The following is a 21,014-nucleotide window of genomic DNA, read 5'->3' on the forward strand; positions in this document are numbered from 1 at the left end:
TTACACTTACTGACATTGAAGCGCATCTGCCATTTTGCTGCCCATTCTGCCAGTCTGGAGAGATCCTTCTGGAGCTCCTCACAATCACTTCTGGTCTTTATCACTCGGAAAAGTTTGGTGTCGTCTGCAAACTTAGCCACTTCACTGCTCAACCCTGTCTCCAGGTCATTTATGAAGAGGTTGAAAAGCACCGGTCCCAGGACAGATCCTTGGGGCACACCGCTTTTCACCTCTCTCCATTGTGAAAATTGCCCATTGACACCCACTCTCTGCTTCCTGGCCTCCAACCAGTTCTCAATCCACGAGAGGACCTGTCCTCTAATTCCCTGACTGTGGAGTTTTTTCAGTAGCCTTTGGTGAGGGACCGTGTCAAACGCCTTCTGAAAGTCCAGATATATAATGTCCACGGGTTCTCCCGCATCCACATGCCTGTTGACCTTTTCAAAGAATTCTATAAGGTTCGTGAGGCAAGACTTACCCTTACAGAAGCCATGCTGACTCTCCCTCAGCAAGGCCTGTTCGTCTATGTGTTTTGAGATCCTATCTTTGATGAGGCATTCCACCATCTTACCCGGTATAGATGTTAGGCTGACTGGCCTATAGTTTCCTGGGTCCCCCCTCTTTCCCTTTTTAAAAATAGGCGTGACATTTGCTATCCTCCAATCTTCTGGCACTGTGGCCGTTTTGAGGGACAAGTTTACACTTTTGGCAAGTGTAATGAAAAATTCCTCTCTTATTGGATTTTAAGACTCTTACCATCTTTCCACTCTCTTGTGGCAGGATTGATTATGCCAAAGAGTTCGTCATTGGTAACTGCTTTTGGGTTGAGGTCTGTCCATACAGGCCTTCGTTTCATGATATGGTAGGTCTTATTCAGAGACTTCAGCACCTGAGATTTTCCTGTACCAGCATTGCCCACCACAAAGACAGAGTGCCGAACAGCAAGAAGCTCTTCAAGCTGCACCACCTACAACAGAAGCAAAGGAGACAAGAAATGTCTCAAGTTGAGCTTTTTACACTGAATTTGCACCTTTCTACCATTTCTATCACTGAGCTTGATTTGGAAGTATTTGTTTCCAACATTGTACAACCCCAAAAACAGTGCTGGTAATTTCTCCCCCTGTACCCAAACCATGTTTTTGCATTCCTGCAAAGTAAATGGTGTGTCTGTGTAAAGGAATCTGATGAACAAAAACTGAGCCAGTCAGGCTAGGACATGAAGCAGAGATATGCAGCATGGGAGGCAGGTGAGGCAGAATTGTCCTGTCGTCCATGGAAAAGTGACTCAGCCGCCCCACCTGCTTACAGTCAAGGTGGCTCTCCTTAGACCTAAGAAAGGTCTAGTTACACCCACTTTCTCAGGTGAAGGACAGCCTCCTCAGATGTAAGAGGGCAGGGTGGCTGCAGCACTTTTCCATCAACAATGACAGGGCAATTCTGCATCGCCTGCCTCCCCTCCTCTGCACATCCCTGATATGGTGGGGCCAAGAGCAAGCAATGGCTAGATGAAGCACTGATCCTCTTCCTATAGTAGTGATTTTGGCAGTGAGCTGAATGTTTCATGTAGAATGCCCTAGCTGTAGTGGCCACCAGTCCTCCCTCTCTGCAGGAATGGCATCAGACTGGTGCCTGAGTGGAATGAGGCAGGGCAGCAAAAGGTGCATACATTTACATTCCTAGGTTTTTTTTCTAAATTACCCAGCACAAAAACAGCACACAGTCCTGAGAAGCACGATCATGTTAGATAAAACTACACCCAAAAAATAAACCAAAAGGGGGCACTGCTGGTCAAACACTGAAAACCCAAAAGAAAAAAAGACTACACACACGAAAATGCACCTAAGGTCCACTGGCACACACCCCCATAGGCAGCAACAAATTTCTTTATGCAGTAAATAGGGGGGTTGTTAAAGATGAACAAGAAAACAGCAGAGTTGGCTACCAGCTGAAGATGGGCTGATGGAAAGTGGCACCCTTACTTTGAGCACAAAGTTGTCCTCTGGCTGCAGCTTGAGTTCCAGCACAGCTTTTTTCACAAAAGATTCAAAACTGGGATCTCGCTTTCTGGGGACATCCAAAGCAGGAAAGAGGTCTCCAATGAGACCCATGAACACTGGCATGTCATCCGTCACAATCTTTGGGATGTTGAAGTCCCGGAGGGAGCGCATCAGGACCTGGTCTTCAGGGCGATCTGGGTCACCCCTCTTGAGGGATCCAGCGACAACCAAAACTGACTTAATTGCACGTAGCCCCCAGTCATAGTGATCCTGGGGGGAGCAGGGTGAAAAAGAGCATCATTCATTTGTACTTAGCCCACAAACATAGTAGTACAATGTGCCATGTGGATCCAGTATATCTGCAGATCTCAGCATGCCATCAAAGGAGAAGAAACTAACCTTCATCTCATTCTAACTTTGATCCTCCGCTTACTACTGGAAAGACTTGAAAGTCCAATCTCCCTAGGCGGTAAGTAGTCAATACAGAGCCAATGAGATGGAAGAAGAGAAGCTAGGCAATTATCCCAATGGGTCTGACCCAGAAAGCTTGAGAATCACTGCAGTGCTTGAAAATATACCCATTTCAGGAACACCAGGATTCATAAAGGCCTCTCTCTGCCCTATGCACTTGCATAGTAACAAAAGTATCTTGCAATTAACAAAATCATCAAGGAGAACAATTATTCCTGTTTGAAATTGTTTCCATTTGCCTTTCCCATTTGCCATTGAAAGGAAATAGATGGTGAGCAGCCCAATCATATCTTGCACTGAAACAGACAGGCTGGTGGGTCTGCGTTGAATCCAGTGCAAGTTTGGGGCTGTCTGAGTATTGGCCCAAAGCAAGAAGAAACTTTTCCCCTTACCCCGGGAAAGCCGAAGCAGCCCCAATTGGGCTACTCAGATCTGCGCCACCTAAATCGGTGGTGCAAATCCGAGTAGCCCAGGACTGCCCTGGGCCACCTGGGAATGGGGCTAGGATCCAGCATGTACCAGATCCTAGTCCCACCTCCCACTCCCCACCCACCCATCCCCAAAAATGCCTGCCACCCTCCCTCCCCCGACCTGAAACCTCTCTCTTCCACCTCCTCCCCACCTGCCCCACACACCCTCAGGCCTCTGCACCAGCTGAGCTCAGCTGACACAAACTCACCTTGCCAGGAGCGCGCATTGACTCAGGGAGGCACTGGCCTATCTCCCCTTTCATTTGTGTGAAAGTGCTTTACAGTACTTTCGCCATGACTAAGTCAGTGCAAGGGACTTGCGCCAGCCCATCTCCTTATCTGGATTAGTCCTGAGGAACTAACTGCGCAATCCTATCCTCCACCAGGTTGAAGCATGCAACTGCACCACAGAGGCATGAACTGCATGCTATGGGGGGGCATTAGGAGCCCTGCTCGAGATATGGGGAAAATATTTTCCATTACCTCTGTGTAGGTTCCAGACGGCCTATGGGTCTACTCAGACCTATGGCAGCTATATAGGTGGCAGAACAGTCCAAAAAATGGGGGATAAGATCCAGAATACGAAACTGCCACCAGATCCACCCCTTCATACTCCAACACACCTTCTGGTTCCTTCCTTGAAATGCCCCATTACTCCCCACTGCCCACCTTCACCACCAACATATCTCCTCTGACAGTGGCTGGGTGCTCTGATGGCATGTGCACAGGACTGCCAGTCATTCACACAGATGGCCTTGTTGCACACAGTGTTGCTGCATCTCCAATGCTGGTGAAGAGGACCTTCCGCTTTCAGAGTTCCATCAGCAGAAGGCACCCATAGGATTGGTTCAAATCTCATTTCTTTCATGAACTCACTAGGCAATGAAGATTTCTCTCTCAGCCTTAGCTGACCAACTGAGAATATGGGGAAAATACTTACTTTACAAGGCTGTCATAAGGACTACATCAAAATAATACATATGAAGCACTTTAAACACTCAAAAGCACTACACAAATGAAAAGTATTATTACTGTGTAGGAAAGATACGACATTTGGGTTGTTCACAGAGCTGCAATCTGTCCACATGGTTTAACTATTATCTGATATAATACAAGGAATTATACAACAAATAGAATCTACATACCTGTTTGGACAGCAATTCTTTGCATAGCTGGTAAAGGGTGATGAACTTTCTAGCTAACAACCGGGCTTCTATGAATCCTTCTGCCACCAGCATGATTTCACAGATAAGCTCAAAGTCTGGCACAACCATTGCGCAAGGCCTAGGGGAACAGTCCAGGGAAGGAACCAAACTACATCTCCATCCTCTGTCCCGACATATTAAAAACACTGAAACAACTATAACCGCTGAAGCATACAGGCACCATGTGGTGCTGACGGACGTGTTCTGGTTCTTTCTAAGGCCTCTGGCAGGCCAACAAGCCCAGTCTACTGTGATAATGTTTTCTGCATGCTCTGCAGTCTCTTTTTGATTGAATATTCAAACAACAATATGGCTTCTACAAGATTTTTGACATCCACCCATTACCCTCCCATCTACTATTCATTTTTTTTTTCCCTACTATTCACATTAAAGGTGCTTTTTCAACTTCAGGAATATCATAATTTCCACACAAAGAGAGAACAACTGCATATCATTTCCTACAAGGTACACAATATAGCCCTACATGTTTGCAGTGTCACCACCTTGTTGAAAAGTACAAACAACTACACAAGATGCTGTAATGTAGTCTGAGGACTCCAGACAAACCTGAGATTAGCCACTTTCATCTGGAAACTAGATGATCAAGCACCTTGGAATGAGTATACTGTGCCTGCTCTTTTCCCTTGTCAAAGCAGGCAGGAAGATCTAAGGACATTGTGGTCAATATGTTTAGACAGGCTGTAAGATACTAAATGCGGTCTTATTGAATAACAATGACCAAGTTTCAACATTCTTTCCTCAATCTCCCATTCATAAAATGCAAACCACACAGACTTGGCATGTAAGACTATAGTATGGATGAATGAGGCATGTACTTTATTATTATTGCTAAAGTCAAAAATGTAAGAAAGAGAGAAATGAGGTCCACAGCAGGGCTGTTATTTTGTTTTTGGAGTTCTCACTGGTTGCTGCTGTTGTTTTTGCTATGTTATTCTGATCATACTGTATTTTATTATTTGACTGGAAGCTGCCATTAGCACCACCTTCGTGTAGGGGAAAATGTGGGGGTATAATCTTTTAATATACAAAGAAAAAAATTCAACTTACCTGAAAAGAGCTTTCAGGTTCTCTGGCAGCTCTGTACGACCTGCATAGCCCGGATTCATGGTAATGAAGATACCAACAGAAGGAACCAGTTTAATGTCTTCCCCAAGGAAATTAAAATTCTGCTTTTTGTCTCTTATGGCATCCTGGATACTTTTCACCTGAAAATGGGACAAAATGGGGCTGTTTTAATTCATAGGAACCCCAAACTCTCATTAGCAAATATAATGAAGTGGATCAAAGGAGATTAAAAATCTCTCTTGCATTATGGTACACACTAGAATCAAGTACTTCTCTACACTACAGCAAATCTGAAAAATGTTTGATGTTAGTTGAGAGGATGTGCCCAAATCTTTGTATGCAACTGCTATTTAAACCACTCAGTATGAGAAAATCCTGTTGGCCATTACCCTACCAGAGAGACAGCTAGCTCAGCACTTTCTCCGCTGAATGGCAGTGTCTTCCCACAGTTTCATACAGAGTATGGCCTTTCCACACCCTAACTGGAGGTGCCTAACTGGAGACACTGGGACTCTCTGCATGCAAAGCAAAGGCTCTTCCACTAAGCTACAATCTCATATTCAAACCAAAACTGACCCAGATTCACAACATAATCAAGTGCTGAGCATGAGTGAATGCATCACAGTCAACTAAAGCTGCAAAAAAAAAAAAAAAAGGAGTTGCATTGGCATAGTTATAACTACATGGAAAGCTACTTCACACATTCCCTTGAGGAGTTGCTTCCCACAAACAGATGTACTAAACCCTGCTACCTCTACCCAGCTGTGACTGAAAAAAATGGGGCTGCTTTAATTCATAGGAACACCAACTCCCCTTACTCATGCTAAAGCACCCTGCACATTATTGACAGAACTTGGTTACTAGCATAAGCAGCTGTCACACATGCACTGGAGAATTCAGCAAGAGAACTCTGCATAGATCTCTGCAGTCTCTCTGATTAGGTGAAAAGCTTGGGGATATTCCTGGACTGAGTGATGCTTTCTGAGAAGCAAGTTGGAATTGTTCCTAGCAGCGCCTTTTTCCATCTGAAACTAAAAAGGAAGCTTTCCCCACCCATTAGGCAGGTTAAGCTTTGCTACACTGATCTATGTATTCACAAGTGCCAGGCTTGACCATTGCAATGTACTCTGTGTGAGAATGCCTTTAAAGGTTACTTAGGGCGCAATAAACTTAGGGAGTCATAAACTTAGGGCACCATAAAGCACGTTTGCATCTCCTCAGGAGTAAGCCACGCTGGCACATGGAGGTGCACAGGCACATGGAGGCTGAATTCAGCCTCTGTGGCAGCTTGTGCAGCATGCCTTGCATCGGCCCGCCTGGGCTGAAGCAAGGCTCTGGGGTGGGCAGGGAGCAGGTGGGGGGAAGGGTTCTTGGGTGGGGGGAGGGAGGGCAATGGCGGCCCCGGGGGCGGGAAGATGGGGAGTGGGAAGTGGGGCTGGGATCCAGTAGTTATGCCGGATCCCAACCCCCATTCCCAGGGAGTACGGAGTGGCTGCAAGCTGCTCTGCTCTCCTCAGACTTGTGCCACCTCAGGAGGTGGCGCAAGTCTGAGAAGACCCATAGGGGCAAGGGTGCCTTCCCAGAGGTAAGAGGAAACGTTTCCCCTTACCTGTGGCTGAGCCACTTTGAGCCCCTATCCTAGGCTGGATACAGCGCAAACCTCTTGGCTTGCCTGTTCCAGCACAAGGTAGGATTGCACCCTTAGATGCCTCAGCTGGTGCAGAGCACCACTATCATGAGATGAAAGTGGTGCGTACATTTAGCGAAAAATATTAAACACTTGCAACTGCAGGTTTCCTTTTTGACGTTGAGAATGGGGAGGGCACACATTCAACCAAGTCTGCAACAGTTACATTGGCCTCACATTTGCTCCAATTTAAGATGCTGATTATTAACCTTAAAGTCTTGCATGACCTGAGACCAGGACCATCTCTTCTCAATCAAGGTAACTTGGCCAATGAGGTCTAGCCAGCATTCTTTCTTGTCTGCTCTGTCACTCTTTCAGGGTTGGATTCGCTTAAACTTAATATTAACAGCCTGTCTTCAAGCACAACCATTTTTTTGCAATTCCAAATGAGAGACATCCAAATAATTATTTCCATATTTACATTCCAAAGTATATCTAGAACTTGGGTGCTGAATTTACAGCAACACTGCTTTCAAGATTTCAATAGTCTAATTAATGGAGAAAGAGTCATGAAACACTGAATAAACTAGGGACTCCTTGTCTAAGCATACTCTTTCTCCTTTAATCAGATACTATCCTTTTGTACTCCTTCCTGGGCAGTGCACATTACCAAGCTAATCAGTGTCTAATTATCACTACTCAGATGCACACAAGCATTTTCCCCACAGCTCTGTTCAACTGGACTTCAGTATGTGGGCCCATCCTGGATAAACCTTCCACATTTATCTCGCCTTAGTGCCCATGACATTGTCTAGATTTTCATACACATCCCCAGATCGTCATGTCAGCCATCCCTAGTAAAAGCTAAGTCATCCAAGAATCAGAGTGGTGATTATGCCATAAAGCTACACCATGAGGGCCATTAAGCAGGGTGGAAAAGTGGGGTATAAATTCCTTAAGGGCGCAATCCTGAGGTGCCTGACTGGGCTGCCTGGCTGGGCTGATGCAAGGCTCTGGGGTGGGAGGAGTGGGAGGCAGGGCTGGGATCCAGCACTTATGCTGGATCCCAACCCTCATTCTCGGGGAGTTTGGAGAGGCGTGAAACTCAGGAGGTGGCGCAAGTCCAAGGAGACCCATTGGGGCAAAGGCGCCTTACTTGGAGGTAAGGGGGAAAGTTTCCCCTTGCCTCTGGCTGAGAAGCCTTGGGCCCCTATCCTGTGCTGATACAGCACAAGCCTCTTACCCTCCAGCACAGGGTAGGATTACCCTAAATAAATTAAACAAGCAGAGGCCAATTATGTGAACAGTCCAGCACCTTTTCAGCATAGGTTGGGATCATGGCTCAGCATCACCTGGAAAATATTTGAAACAAGGGCATATCAAAGCATCCTAAGAATGACTAACACACCCAAAAATCAATGTGTGATGGATTAATCACATAAATTATTGTGCAATTTGACTCTGATACTGCCTCACTATGCTACCTCTAAAGACTTCTAGGACTACTGACAATCACCCAAGAAGCATTCCAGTGTAGTTGCACTGCATGCTCACATACCTATCACCTAAATCTTTCCTCCTTGAATCCTACAGCTTGCACATTCACTTTAACAATTGCTCAACAAGCAAATGAGCAAGAACACCTTTGCACCAATAACCCTACCAAACAGCAAGGCAGAGTTAGTAAACAGCCATGCACTTTCAGTACAGACAAATGGTCCCAACAGCCAAGCCAAGGCCCCTACAAGAATTTATATAATAAACTCAATAATGGAACAGAATGAAATTACTCACAGTTTCTAGTACAAAATATAATTCCCATCCTGTTTCTGTGCAGTACAATAAAGCTATGAATGTTAGTTCTTACCACTTTAACAGGTCTTTGCACTTCAGGTTTAATAGTACAAATACTCCATGCATTATCTACTCTAACTGAGAAAAGTTATTACAAAGAATCCCTCTACAGCTATTAAACAATGGAACACAAGGAACCTGTTACACAGATCACATCCACAAAGGCCAGGCTGACTCCAGTTTGAAGATGTGTAAACAAGTGGCCAGAGTTTGCACTCAATGATTCCTGCATTGCTACAGCAGGAATCAGTACAGTACAGCAGGAAACTTGGCCACATACAGAAGCCTCTGTGAGCCAAATGCACACATTTTGCAAAAGCCCAGTAAATGGAAGAGGCCAGCAAGCCCTCCTGGTCAGATGTGATCAGGCATACTGCTACTTCAAACAATCCAATCAAAAACTGAGAACTGTTGCCAAGCAACTCCCCCTCATCCCTACATTTTTTTTTATCCTGGCATGGATTAGAACAGGAGTTTAGCAAAAGTAATGCGAAACCATGGACAAAAACAATGAACAAAAGATGAGAATTATGGGAAAAAGCATTCTCACCTCCAATGTAAATAACCTGGTTGAGCCTCCATCTAAAACCTAATCAAACATGCATGGTCCCTTGCTTGCTTCACCTTAAAGACTGAATGGGTACCCTTTGCCCCACTCTGGAATGAGTATCTGGGAGTGCCCTAAGCCACTTCAAGGAGCTTCCACAATTGTTCCCTTCGCCAACTGTCCCAGCTAATCTTCATTCAACCTCTTGGAACTCACCTCTGCCTTGATCAAGCCTTTTTGTTTGTCTCAGAAAGTAATGCAAAGGAAACATTTAGGCAAACTCCTTTGCTCCCCTTTGTCCAGAAGATTATAACTAGGGTGTGCAACCCTTCCTAACTCACATCTGGCCACCCAGGGCTCAGGCACCCAGACTCTCCAAACTCCACACTTGGGCACTAAGGCAGAGCAAGCCTGAGCACTTGGTAGACTCTATCCACCCTCTTTCTGCATATGCTAATATGCCATCCTCCTCAGTCATCTTCATTGCCCTGCCCTGAGCTTTTAACCCTTTTCTTAAACAGATCAAAATAGTGCCAGAATGTTTATGCCTGGTTACCCTTTTCTGTACCCAAACAACTCTCCTTTGTCCTCCCATCTTTAACCTGCCTTGATGAATCACAATTCACTTTTTAATCCTATAAGAACTCCTTGGCTCCTATAACAGATGCCTTGGGTCCCTGTGTGGAGAAAGAAAGGGTAAAAATACTGTAAACAAACACCTGGCCTTTAGAGTAAAATGGATCTCTTCCTTGGATTCCTTGTGAGCTGCCACCCACCATATGCTATGTTAAGGTATGCCACTAAGGTATGGTAAGAGTTGAGTCACTCTGCGCTGACGCAAAACTGAAATCGCAGAAGCTATCTCAAGCCACACAGAAGCATTTAGACTCTAGAACAGTGCTGGTGGCTACATTTTATATACTATTCTTCCCCATACCCTGATTATTGAAACTAATACTCTCAATAAACTTGCTACTATTTTTTCGCACCAATTTTAGCTCAAGGGCCCTTCTTTTCCACATTCCCTCTTACAGAATCAGTCTGCAAGGTTGCATGTACCATGCAATCAAAGGCCCCTAGACATGAGTGTTGTGGACACACACATACAGGCCTATAAACATGTTCCCTTAGCAGACTTGTCAACAAACCAAAAGAGGAATCATGCTCATAATTGAATTTTCCTCTCTCCAAATTAAACAATCATAATTCATTAAAACATGACTACCAGCACAGGCCTCTTTCACTTCCTCTGAAATGCTGCCCCAGGAGACTCCACCTTCCAAGATTAGGCAGGTCGTGATCAAGCACAAGCCTTTTTCTATGGTGGCACCCAATTCACAGAACCCCTTTCCCAAGACGTCCACTTGGTGCCAACTCTTAGCTTTTAGGTGACAACCTAAGACCATTTTATTCTTGTTGGCACTTAGCAATTGATATTTTTAGAGCTGCTCCTCCTCCATGTTCCTGCTGTTCTCTTAAACTGGATTTTTAAATTCAATTTTAATATTTGTTTTGTATTGTTAGTCAATTTTTATGGATTGCTAGTTCCCTAGAGGATGATCAGAGGAAAAGTGGTTATAAATATTTTAAATAAATGAGACAGAAGCAGCATCTCAAGGTACACAGAAGACTACGCTACATCCCTGACTTCTGCCTCCCCCTGGTTATTTTTTATTATTATATTTATAAGGTACTTGATACTTACCTGTACAGCCACTACTGACAGAACCTCAACAGAGATTCTGTTAAACTCATCAAAACAGCCCCAAGCACCAGTCTGGGAAAGGCCTTTGTATATGTTCCCACAAGACTGCAACACAAAGAAAGAAGGGGAGAAATTGTACACAGAATTCTTTCCACTGAAAAGTGTTAATTTTCTCCTTGCCTAAAGGTTTCTTTACTCACAGTTATTCTTAACTGTTTCTGAGTTATTACCTTGTAGTCCATTTGCTCTGAACAATTGAACACGTACACCATGATGCCAAGAGCTCGGCCCAGATCCTTGGTGGTTTCAGTTTTTCCAGTACCAGCTGGACCTGCAGGCGCTCCACTCATAGTCAGGTGCAGGGACTGGGTGAGGGTAATGTAGCATCTTCCATGTGCAAAGAGGGAAGGAAAAATGAAACAAGTAAAGCTGGTGGTGTGCCTAAGCTCTGCTCCAATGGCAGTGCTTAGGCAAATTAGAAGAAGGTCTTTGATGATAACCCATCAATAAGTCTCAGAGGTCTGGACTGGGACAGTGTTGGGACTCTAAACTGAACGTGAAATGCTAAGACTGGAGCAATGCACACCAAAGGAGCTGTGGTATGAGCTTGCATGATCTTCAGTTTCTCAGTGTCACAGGGAGCTTCTTATAGTCAAAGCAGCCTGTGCTAATGTAAGTGATATCTGAAGTATTATGATGCAAGTTCAGGTGAAAAAGGCCAGACAAAGGCCTTTGTAAGAACAGGTCCCACTGGTGACCTCCTTAGTGCAGCGGTTCTCAAACATTTTGTAGGGGCCCACCCCTGGAGGGGCCTGGAGCAGGCTTGTTCCACCCCCAGGGAGGCCTCAGATTGGCTGGAGGGTCAAGGGGTTCCAGCACCCTTGTCCTCCTCCTTAGCAGAGCTGCCACATCTGGCTTGGGAGCAGGAGCTGTTCACCTCACAGCTCCCTGCTTCACAGTGCCTGCCTCTCATCCCTGGCTTCCCTGTTTTATGGAGCAAGCCTGCCCCCTTTTTGGCCCCTCCCCTCCCTCCAGGTGGGGCAGAAAAGGCCTTTCCTGTTCCTGGCTTGTTTCCTTCTGTGTTCCTTGTTTGGAAATGGAAAAGGTGCAAAAGAGAGCGACTAAGATGATTACGGGGCTGGGGCACCTTCCTTATGAGGAAAGGCTACGGCGTTTGGGCCTCTTCAGCCTAGAAAAGAGACGCTTGAGGGGGGACATGATTGAGACATACAAAATTATGCAGGGAATGGACAGAGTGGATAGGGAGATGCTCTTTACACTCTCACATAATACCAGAACCAGGGGACATCCACTAAAATTGAGTGTTGGGCGGGTTAGGACAGACAAAAGAAAATATTTCTTTACTCAGCGTGTGGTCGGTCTGTGGAACTCCTTGCCACAGGATGTGGTGCTGGCGTCTAGCCTAAACGCCTTTAAAAGGGGATTCGATGAGTTTCTGGAGGAAAAATCCATTATGGGGTACAAGCCATGATGTGTATGCGCAACCTCCTGATTTTAGAAATGGGTTAAGTCAGAATGCCAGATGTAGGGGAGAGCACCAGGATGAGGTCTCTTGTTATCTGGTGTGCTCCCTGGGGCATTTGGTGGGCTGCTGTGAGATACAGGAAGCTGGACTAGATGGGTCTATGGCCTGATCCAGTGGGGCTGTTCTTATGTTCTTATGTTATGTTGTTATGTTATGCCCTGCAAGTCCCCTCTGTCTGGTTGGGGTTAGCCAACCTTCTTTGCCCCCCTCAAGGGCAGGGAAGCCTCCCCACCCTGGGCCTGGGGTGCCTGTTCCAGGGTAAGTCGGGGGGGGGGGTCAGGGCATCTCGGAGGGGCCCCGACACATTTTAGCACTTGGACCCACTTTTCAGAATGACAATCTGCTAGGACGCACCAGAAGTGATGTCATTGAACTGGAAGTGACATCATCAGGCAGGAAAATTTTTAATACTCCCCATACAACAAAATCAAATCAAATTAAGGAAAGTTTACAATAAGTATAATTTTTATAAACAATAAGTATAATTTTAAGAAATTATTTAAAATAAAGAGACCCTTCCTAACACTGCCAAGCAATTGCTGATCTGTTTAAAAAAATTCCCCTAACATCCCAAAAGTTGCAATCCTACCCACACTTACCCAAGAGTAAGCCCATTGATTGTCATTGTTAAAAACATATACATAGTAGCCTGTTAAGAGTACAAATCTGTAACATTTCCCCAAATGTAGTCACATACCATGGTAGCACCTAGTCAAATATATTAAAAATAAAATACACATTGAAATGAATGGGGACACACCTGAAATTGGCTCATGACCCACATGACCTACATCTGTGAAATGTAAGAAGGTGATATGGGAGGCCAAGAGAGACTATGAGGAACGCATGGCCAGCAACATTCAGGGGAATAATAAAAGCTTCTTCAAATATGTTAGAAGCAGGAAACCCGCCAGAGAAGCGGTTGGCCCTCTGGATGGTGAGGGAGGGAAAGGGGAGATAAAAGGAGACTTAGAGATGGCAGAGAAATTAAATGAGTTCTTTGCATCTGTCTTCACGGCAGAAGACCTCGGGCAGATACCGCTGCCCAAACGGCCCCTCCTAACCGAGGAGTTAAGTCAGATAGAGGTTAAAAGAGAAGATGTCTCAGACCTCATTGATAAATTAAAGATTAATAAGTCACCGGGCCCTGATGGCATTCACCCAAGGATTATTAAGGAATTGAAGAATGAAGTTGCAGATCTCTTGACTAAGGTATGCAACTTGTCCCTCAAAACGGCCACGGTGCCAGAAGATTGGAGGATAGCAAATGTCATGCCTATCTTTAAAAAGGGAAAGAGGGGGGACCCGGGAAACTATAGGCCGGTCAGCCTAACATCCATACCGGGTAAGATGGTGGAATGCCTCATCAAAGATAGGATCTCAAAACACATAGACGAACAAGACTTGCTGAGGGAGAGTCAGCATGGCTTCTGTAAGGGTAAGTCTTGCCTCACGAACCTTATAGAATTCTTTGAAAAGGTCAACAGGCATGTGGATGCGGGAGAACCCGTGGACATTATATATCTGGACTTTCAGAAGGCGTTTGACACGGTCCCTCACCAAAGGCTACTGAAAAAACTCCACAGTCAGGGAATTAGAGGACAGGTCCTCTCGTGGATTGAGAACTGGTTGGAGGCCAGGAAGCAGAGAGTGGGTGTCAATGGGCAATTTTCACAATGGAGAGAGGTGAAAAGCGGTGTGCCCCAAGGATCTGTCCTGGGACCGGTGCTTTTCAACCTCTTCATAAATGACCTGGAGACAGGGTTGAGCAGTGAGTTGGCTAAGTTTGCAGATAACACCAAACTTTTCCGAGTGGTGAAGACCAGAAGTGATTGTGAGGAGCTCCAGAAGGATCTCTCCAGACTGGCAGAATGGGCAGCAAAATGGCAGATGCGCTTCAATGTCAGTAAGTGTAAAGTAATGCACATTGGGGCAAAAAATCAAAACTTTAGATATAGGCTGATGGGTTCTGAGCTGTCTGTGACAGATCAGGAGAGAGATCTTGGGGTGGTGGTGGACAGGTCGATGAAAGTGTCGACCCAATGTGCGGCGGCAGTGAAGAAGGCCAATTCTATGCTTGGGATCATTAGGAAGGGTATTGAGAACAAAACGGCAAGTATTATAATGCCGTTGTACAAATCGATGGTAAGGCCACACCTGGAGTATTGTGTCCAGTTCTGGTCGCCGCATCTCAAAAAAGACATAGTGGAAATGGAAAAGGTGCAAAAGAGAGCAACTAAGATGATTACGGGGCTGGGGCACCTTCCTTATGAGGAAAGGCTACGGCGTTTGGGCCTCTTCAGCCTAGAAAAGAGACGCTTGAGGGGGGACATGATTGAGACATACAAAATTATGCAGGGAATGGACAGGGTGGATAGGGAGATGCTCTTTACACTCTCACATAATACCAGAACCAGGGGACATCCACTAAAATTGAGTGTTGGGCGGGTTAGGACAGACAAAAGAAAATATTTCTTTACTCAGCGTGTGGTCGGTCTGTGGAACTCCTTGCCACAGGATGTGGTGCTGGCATCTAGCCTAGACGCCTTTAAAAGGGGATTGGATGAGTTTCTGGAGGAAAAATCCATTATGGGGTACAAGCCATGATGTGTATGCGCAACCTCCTGATTTTAGAAATGGGTTAAGTCAGAATGCCAGATGTAGGGGAGGGCAGCAGGATGAGGTCTCTTGTTATCTGGTGTGCTCCCTGGGGCATTTGGTGGGCCGCTGTGAGATACAGGAAGCTGGACTAGATGGGCCTATGGCCTGATCCAGTGGGGCTGTTCTTATGTTCTTATGTTAAGTTTGAGAAACACTGCCTTAATGCATTGCCCTGTGGCGTGAAGTCCAACTTCCAAACCATAGTTTATTGTATCTTTCTGCAATGGTTCCTATTCCTAGCCTTAACAAACCAAAAAAGTAATAAACATTGGATCTGAATGGAATCCCATTCCAATGGAGCTGCAAAACCATCTGTGAATTTCACATCAGAAATGCCAAATTTCTGCAAAAAAGGAAAGACAGTTTCTGCAACACCTGCACTAGCCAAATTCCTTCAGTGCCATTTCCCTATGGTGAAGTCTTCCAGGTACCAACCTGTCTGTCAGAGGAGTGATGACCAGGCGTGGTGTGTTGCCAAGGTATTCATAAGAATATAAGAACTGAGCATCACAAATGTTTGCGTAACAGTGCTTCTCCTCATCTGCCCACCTGTGTCGTAGTTGTGATAGCCACAGGAACACCTGTGCATTGTCCACCTTCAAAAGCAGAGTGGAAAAACACTATAATACTCCCCCCAGGGAAAAAATAAAATGAACAGCTCTGTTCCTGGTGTAATAAACCTGGCAGCAGCAGAGTCATCTACTCTCATGTAAAGGACCACCAAAGCATCACCAGGTTCTCTCCTCTATTGGTATCACTGCAGGAGGCTTTCACTCCTTCTCCTGCAAACAATTCTGAGGACTTCTCTTCCACATAAAATAATTACATCTCTGGATTAGCTCACTGTAGGGTTGCAAGAGGTCACTTCACAAAATACAAAATCACATGAAGATTAGTAGGAGGTTGCAGGCAGGTATATTCAAGTGGTAGATGCCTGGTCAAAAGGTATGCCCTCTTGACCATCCCATCCCCATCTTAACCTCTAGATTTTATTTAGCATAGGGGTGGGCAAACATTTTGGCAGGAGGGCCACATCATCTCTCTAACACTGTGTTGGGGGCCAGGAAAAAAAAAAGAATTAATTTACATTTCAAATTTGAATAAATTTACATAAATGAATGCATTCGAGATGCAACTTATATAAATGAATGAACTTTACTGAACTTATTTATAATACACATGAGAACTAAAATACAGGCATGTAGAAACAGGCATGTTTGCCATACACCTCTTGAACAGTGAAAACATACAGACCAAGCTAGAAATACATGGAGACGTAAGTTGTCCAGAGGCAATGGGGGGTTAAAATAATGCCCAGGGAAACACAGAAAATACATGGAGACTATAAAAAGCCTTGCTCTAACTCAGCCCGCAGCTCGCTTCTGGCAGTTTCGACCAGCAGGAGGCCAGCACGGGCCGGCGTGGGCTCTAACAGTCTCCGACGGGCCAGAGGCTCATTGGAGACTGGGAGCTTCCTGCAGGCCAGATTGGGGGGTCCCCGAGGGCTGCAAATGGCCCCCGGGGCCAGGGTTTGCCCACCTCTGATTTAGAATTTTAACAGAGAACTCAGGGACCCCTGAGCTGCACCATATGTGGAGCATGGGGAAGTACAGGGCAAGTGGTGACGCTTGGAAGCAATCTCACTGCTGGTTTACAGACTACTCATTTTCCCTGAAAGAGTTCAAAACCCTCCCCAAAAGGAAACTGCTATTATCCTGATAGAAACAGTACGGAAAAGATGCTGCTGCTAGTGTCATACAACAGACCTTTTGAGTGATCATCTTGGCCACCACATCTCGAGCATGCACATCGATGGTGCAGATGGTCATGATCTTCTGCCTGTCACCCTTTGAAAGTTGTCCAATGAGCATAGTGATGAGGGTATTGAGCTGGGTCACCTGCTTCTTGTAGTACTCCTTCATGGCATTCTCATAGCCTTCTTCCAGTCTGGCAAAAGCAATGCCAACCTCTGTTGTCCACCATACCTGGGTACAGGTGAGCGCCACCTAGGAAAAGGGAGAGAAACTCAGCATCTATTGTAAAGACAACCACAGATGGGTTTCTGAGTCACAAGACGAGGGTCATTTTGAATGTGATTTTTTTTTCTCCACAGAATTGTATCCATAAATAAATATGTAATAAACACTGAGTCAGAAAACAAAATCCCATTTTGGGGGAAGAGCTCTGAGTGGGAGACTAGATGACTGCTAGTTCCAGGATGCTCATGGATAATTCCTGAATAATGTGTTTCACCCTCTGATGCAATGTTTCACTCTGATGTACTACTCTGTATGGCAGTATTTGGCCATGATGGTAAAACATTACAGATGTTTACATTACATTACATTACAGATTAACCCCTGCTAATTGGGTAAGAGGCACTTTTTCAAGTGGGTGCTCCTTTTTTTAGCAGGGGGAGAGTAACTGGCCCACCTCACCCCAGCAGTGTCTGTTCTAGTGACTGTCTGCTGGTATTCATTTGCATGTTTTTAGATTGTGAGCCCTTTTGGGACAGGGAGCCATTTAGTTATTTGATTTTTCTCTGTAAACCGCTTTGTGAACTTTTAGTTGAAAAGCAGTATATAAATACTGTTAATAATAATAATAATAATAATAATAATAATAATGATGATGATGATGATGATGATGATGATGATGATGATGATGATAGGCGGGGGAACCTATGCAAGAGAGTTATGCAAATAGCCCCAAAGCTGAAATATTTTCCATATACCTGAAAACTAAAAAAAAGAACACACTACCCAGATCTGTTTGTTTTAGTGTCCAACATGTAAATCAAATTTAGACTGCAAGACTGAGAAAAACAACCTATGCTCACTAAACTAAGAAAAGAGAAAAAGTCATTTTCCAAAGCTTCTCACAAAACAAAAGCCCTTTGAGCTGTAAAACCAAATCAGATAATCTTTAGTCACCAGCAACGTAACTCTCAAAGCAGTGATCCAGATCAAGAGCTATTAAAATGGAGCCAGTGTCTGTAGAAGGAAAGCAGAGGAAAGATTTATCTAGTCAAGCGTTACTGCTGGCCTTCATTTCCTCAAGGGCCAAGTACTGCATTTCTTCAATGCATCTGCCCAAACTCCAAGTTATGGAAACCTCTCATTTTCTCTCCCTTTCACACAGCAAAGCTCTTTAGTGAAACACAGGTGCTAGTATTCAGAGAACAGAAGCTTCATGTTTCACTGCTCTTCCTAGGATTCTCCCGCACAATGATCCACTGAGCTGTACCTGCTCTCTGAAGTTCAACTCAGGCCAATGTCAAGCGAGTTACGAGTTCTTATCCTTATTTATTGATTCTGGAAATTTAAATGCTACTTTTCTGTGCTGAATTAACAACCATCACATGGAACAAGAAATGGTCACCACTCCTTCAACAGCAACCTCAATGGTCCTCAGATGATTGTTGCTTCTCCTTCACCAGAAGATTAATCATGTGTAGCAGATGTAGCAACTGCTCAAGATTAAAGAAAAATGGGATTTCTCCCAGAACCCCCCTTAGCCAATCCCATATAACAGGAGATCATTCCACAGAAGACGAACCTGGGCAATACTTCAGGACATACCTGTGCTGGGTAGTCAAAAAGCCACTGTTCCCTTGCTTTTTCCTCATAAGCCATTACGGCTTCTGTCATCTCATGTCTCACAGTGGCCCTCATGTGGTCCAGCACACGGTTCAGCCAACTCTCCACCTAGAGAAGAAGAATCCAGGCATTCATCATTTCCTCTAAAACTAGTCTCTCTTCTTCCCTTCCTGAAGCTACAAAAGGGTCTTGTTACTCAAGGCCACTAAGACAGAACCCAGAAGGCACCTACCATGTCATCTGCTCCACCTGGGCACCGTCTTCCCCACTTACTGCTAGAAGAGCACTTGCAAGTAACTTTTTCTGGAGGCTGTAGGGAACAAGTTTGTGGGTCTTGCATTCCCTTTTTTCATTTTCTTTTGTGAAGAAAACATTATAGGGGAGCATAACTGTATGTGATTGCAAGGACTGAGTAGGAAAATGGGCTTAGCCATATGACCCTGAGGAAGCTCTACATCTCAACAAGCTGTTACCAGTGCACCAATGAGAATGACTTGCTGCAAGCCCACTGCACCAGAGCTCTAGAACTAGTCTCCTAGTGTTTTGGGGGCATAAAGAGCACTGATTTTGTCTTGTAAAGCCCTAAAGAGACCAGGCTCAGCTTACCTCCTCTCTCTATGGTTCATCCCCCCACCAACAGCAACTGAGATTAGTCCCCAAACCCACAACCATTCTTTCTTTGTGCCATGTTCAAACACCAAGGGGTGCACAGAGACATCTTTGGTTGCTTCCCCAAGATAGAATTTTATTGGAAACTGTCCAAAATCTGAACTTAAGTATCTTTCAAAAGTGCTGAAAAACTGTGGATTGAATTTATTTTATTTAAAAGACTAAGCATCAAACTAGATGTGAAGTTAATTACTTCATGGCCCCTCTGTGTGTGTTTTTTCAAGAGGAAATAGCAGCTGCCAGAGGGAGAGGCCAAAAGAATTGGTATTATGGCAAAAGAAGAGAACAATTTTAATCCTATTTTTACTCCTATGCCATTGTCCCAACAAAATGTCACTCCTACACCTTCAGGAAGGAAGCTGCTATTGGCACAAGAAGGGACTTGGGGCCCAATCCTATTCAACCTTCCAGTGCTAATGCAGTCGTGCTAATCGGGCATACACTGCATCCTGCAGTGGGAGAGTAGCCACACAGACCTCCTCAAGGTAAGGTCCTCAAGGACCTCCTCAACCTTTGTTCCCTTATCTTGGGGCTACATTGCAGCTGCATCAGCTTTGGAAAGTTGGATAGGATTGGGCACTAAATGTCCTTCATTACATGCTGTGGTCCTGGTTCTGATCACCTCCAGCTGCTATTTCCACTTGAAAAAATAACCATACATATACAGTAAGGGCCAATGACAAGATTAATGTCACATTTAGTTTTGTCCTAACTCTGTCAGAATGTTTTGTCCTAACTCTGTCAGAATGGAGGGAGGTTAATTCACTGGGCAGCCTAATCCAATTGGGCTATTACAGCAGCGGATCTCAATCTGCAGCCACAAGTTGTGGTGCAGCATCACAAAAGGCATACTGCTGTCAGAGGCTCCATGCACACACCATTTGCCCCCCCCCCCGGCCACACCAGAATGAGTAAGGTGGCAGAAGGCTGGGTCATGGGCAGTTCCAGAGAGGGGCAGTAGAGCAGCAGGATGAGTAGCAGGTGGCTGGAGGACAGGAGGGGAATGGATCTTGATGGTAGTTGCACACACCAGGATCCTATCCCCCTTTTCCTGGCTCAATACTCACCCTAAGACTCCTCACACCAGCTAAATAGCTGGCGTATGTCCAAGGAGATTCATTGGCAGCCAAGCAGCTTACAGGGAGGCTGTTCCAGGTCTCGCCCCCCCCCCACCCCGATGCAGTACATGCTCCTATAGAATCAGTGTGGGGAAATGCAGGTGTATTTAGATTGGGAACTTTTTCTGCCATGTATATAAGGGACAGACAGGTCCTATGTGTCACAAAATGCCAGATCTATGTACTTACATGAGAAAAACCACACTTGTGTCTTATTCATACCATATGCTAGATTCACAAGAAAACTGCCCTCATACAGGTAAGATGCAACATAAAAAATGGCAGACACCAAGGCTGTCCTGAAGCCAGCTTGAATGAGAGCACTTGAATGAGAGCAGAGAGCAGAACTATAGAGACAAACTCCATAAGCAGAAGCACCATGCAACAGAGGTGTTGCTAGTCTGTGCCACTTCAGACTGCAGGGGGTGTATGAAAGTTTGAAGGTTTTCCCACAATTAA

At 45.1% G+C, this 21,014-nt stretch overlaps 1 protein-coding gene across 1 annotated transcript in view; it reads right to left on the reverse strand.

Annotated features, from left to right (window-relative positions):
• DNAH9 (dynein axonemal heavy chain 9) overlaps window positions 1-21,014 on the reverse strand; it is a 275,746-nt gene that overhangs the window by 184,445 nt on the left and 70,287 nt on the right. The window contains exons 24-32 of the mRNA XM_066612893.1: window positions 18,751-18,876; window positions 16,936-17,175; window positions 15,605-15,765; window positions 11,193-11,349; window positions 10,963-11,067; window positions 5,212-5,369; window positions 4,084-4,222; window positions 1,980-2,267; window positions 757-967 (exon numbers count right to left, since the gene is read on the reverse strand). Of these exons, the coding sequence (XP_066468990.1) occupies window positions 757-967; window positions 1,980-2,267; window positions 4,084-4,222; window positions 5,212-5,369; window positions 10,963-11,067; window positions 11,193-11,349; window positions 15,605-15,765; window positions 16,936-17,175; window positions 18,751-18,876 (1,585 nt within the window). The remainder of the gene's footprint in view (window positions 1-756; window positions 968-1,979; window positions 2,268-4,083; window positions 4,223-5,211; window positions 5,370-10,962; window positions 11,068-11,192; window positions 11,350-15,604; window positions 15,766-16,935; window positions 17,176-18,750; window positions 18,877-21,014) is intronic.

The sequence above is a fragment of the Tiliqua scincoides genome, chromosome 2 (genome assembly GCF_035046505.1).
Source record: "Tiliqua scincoides isolate rTilSci1 chromosome 2, rTilSci1.hap2, whole genome shotgun sequence".
Taxonomy (NCBI): Eukaryota; Metazoa; Chordata; class Lepidosauria; order Squamata; family Scincidae; genus Tiliqua; species Tiliqua scincoides.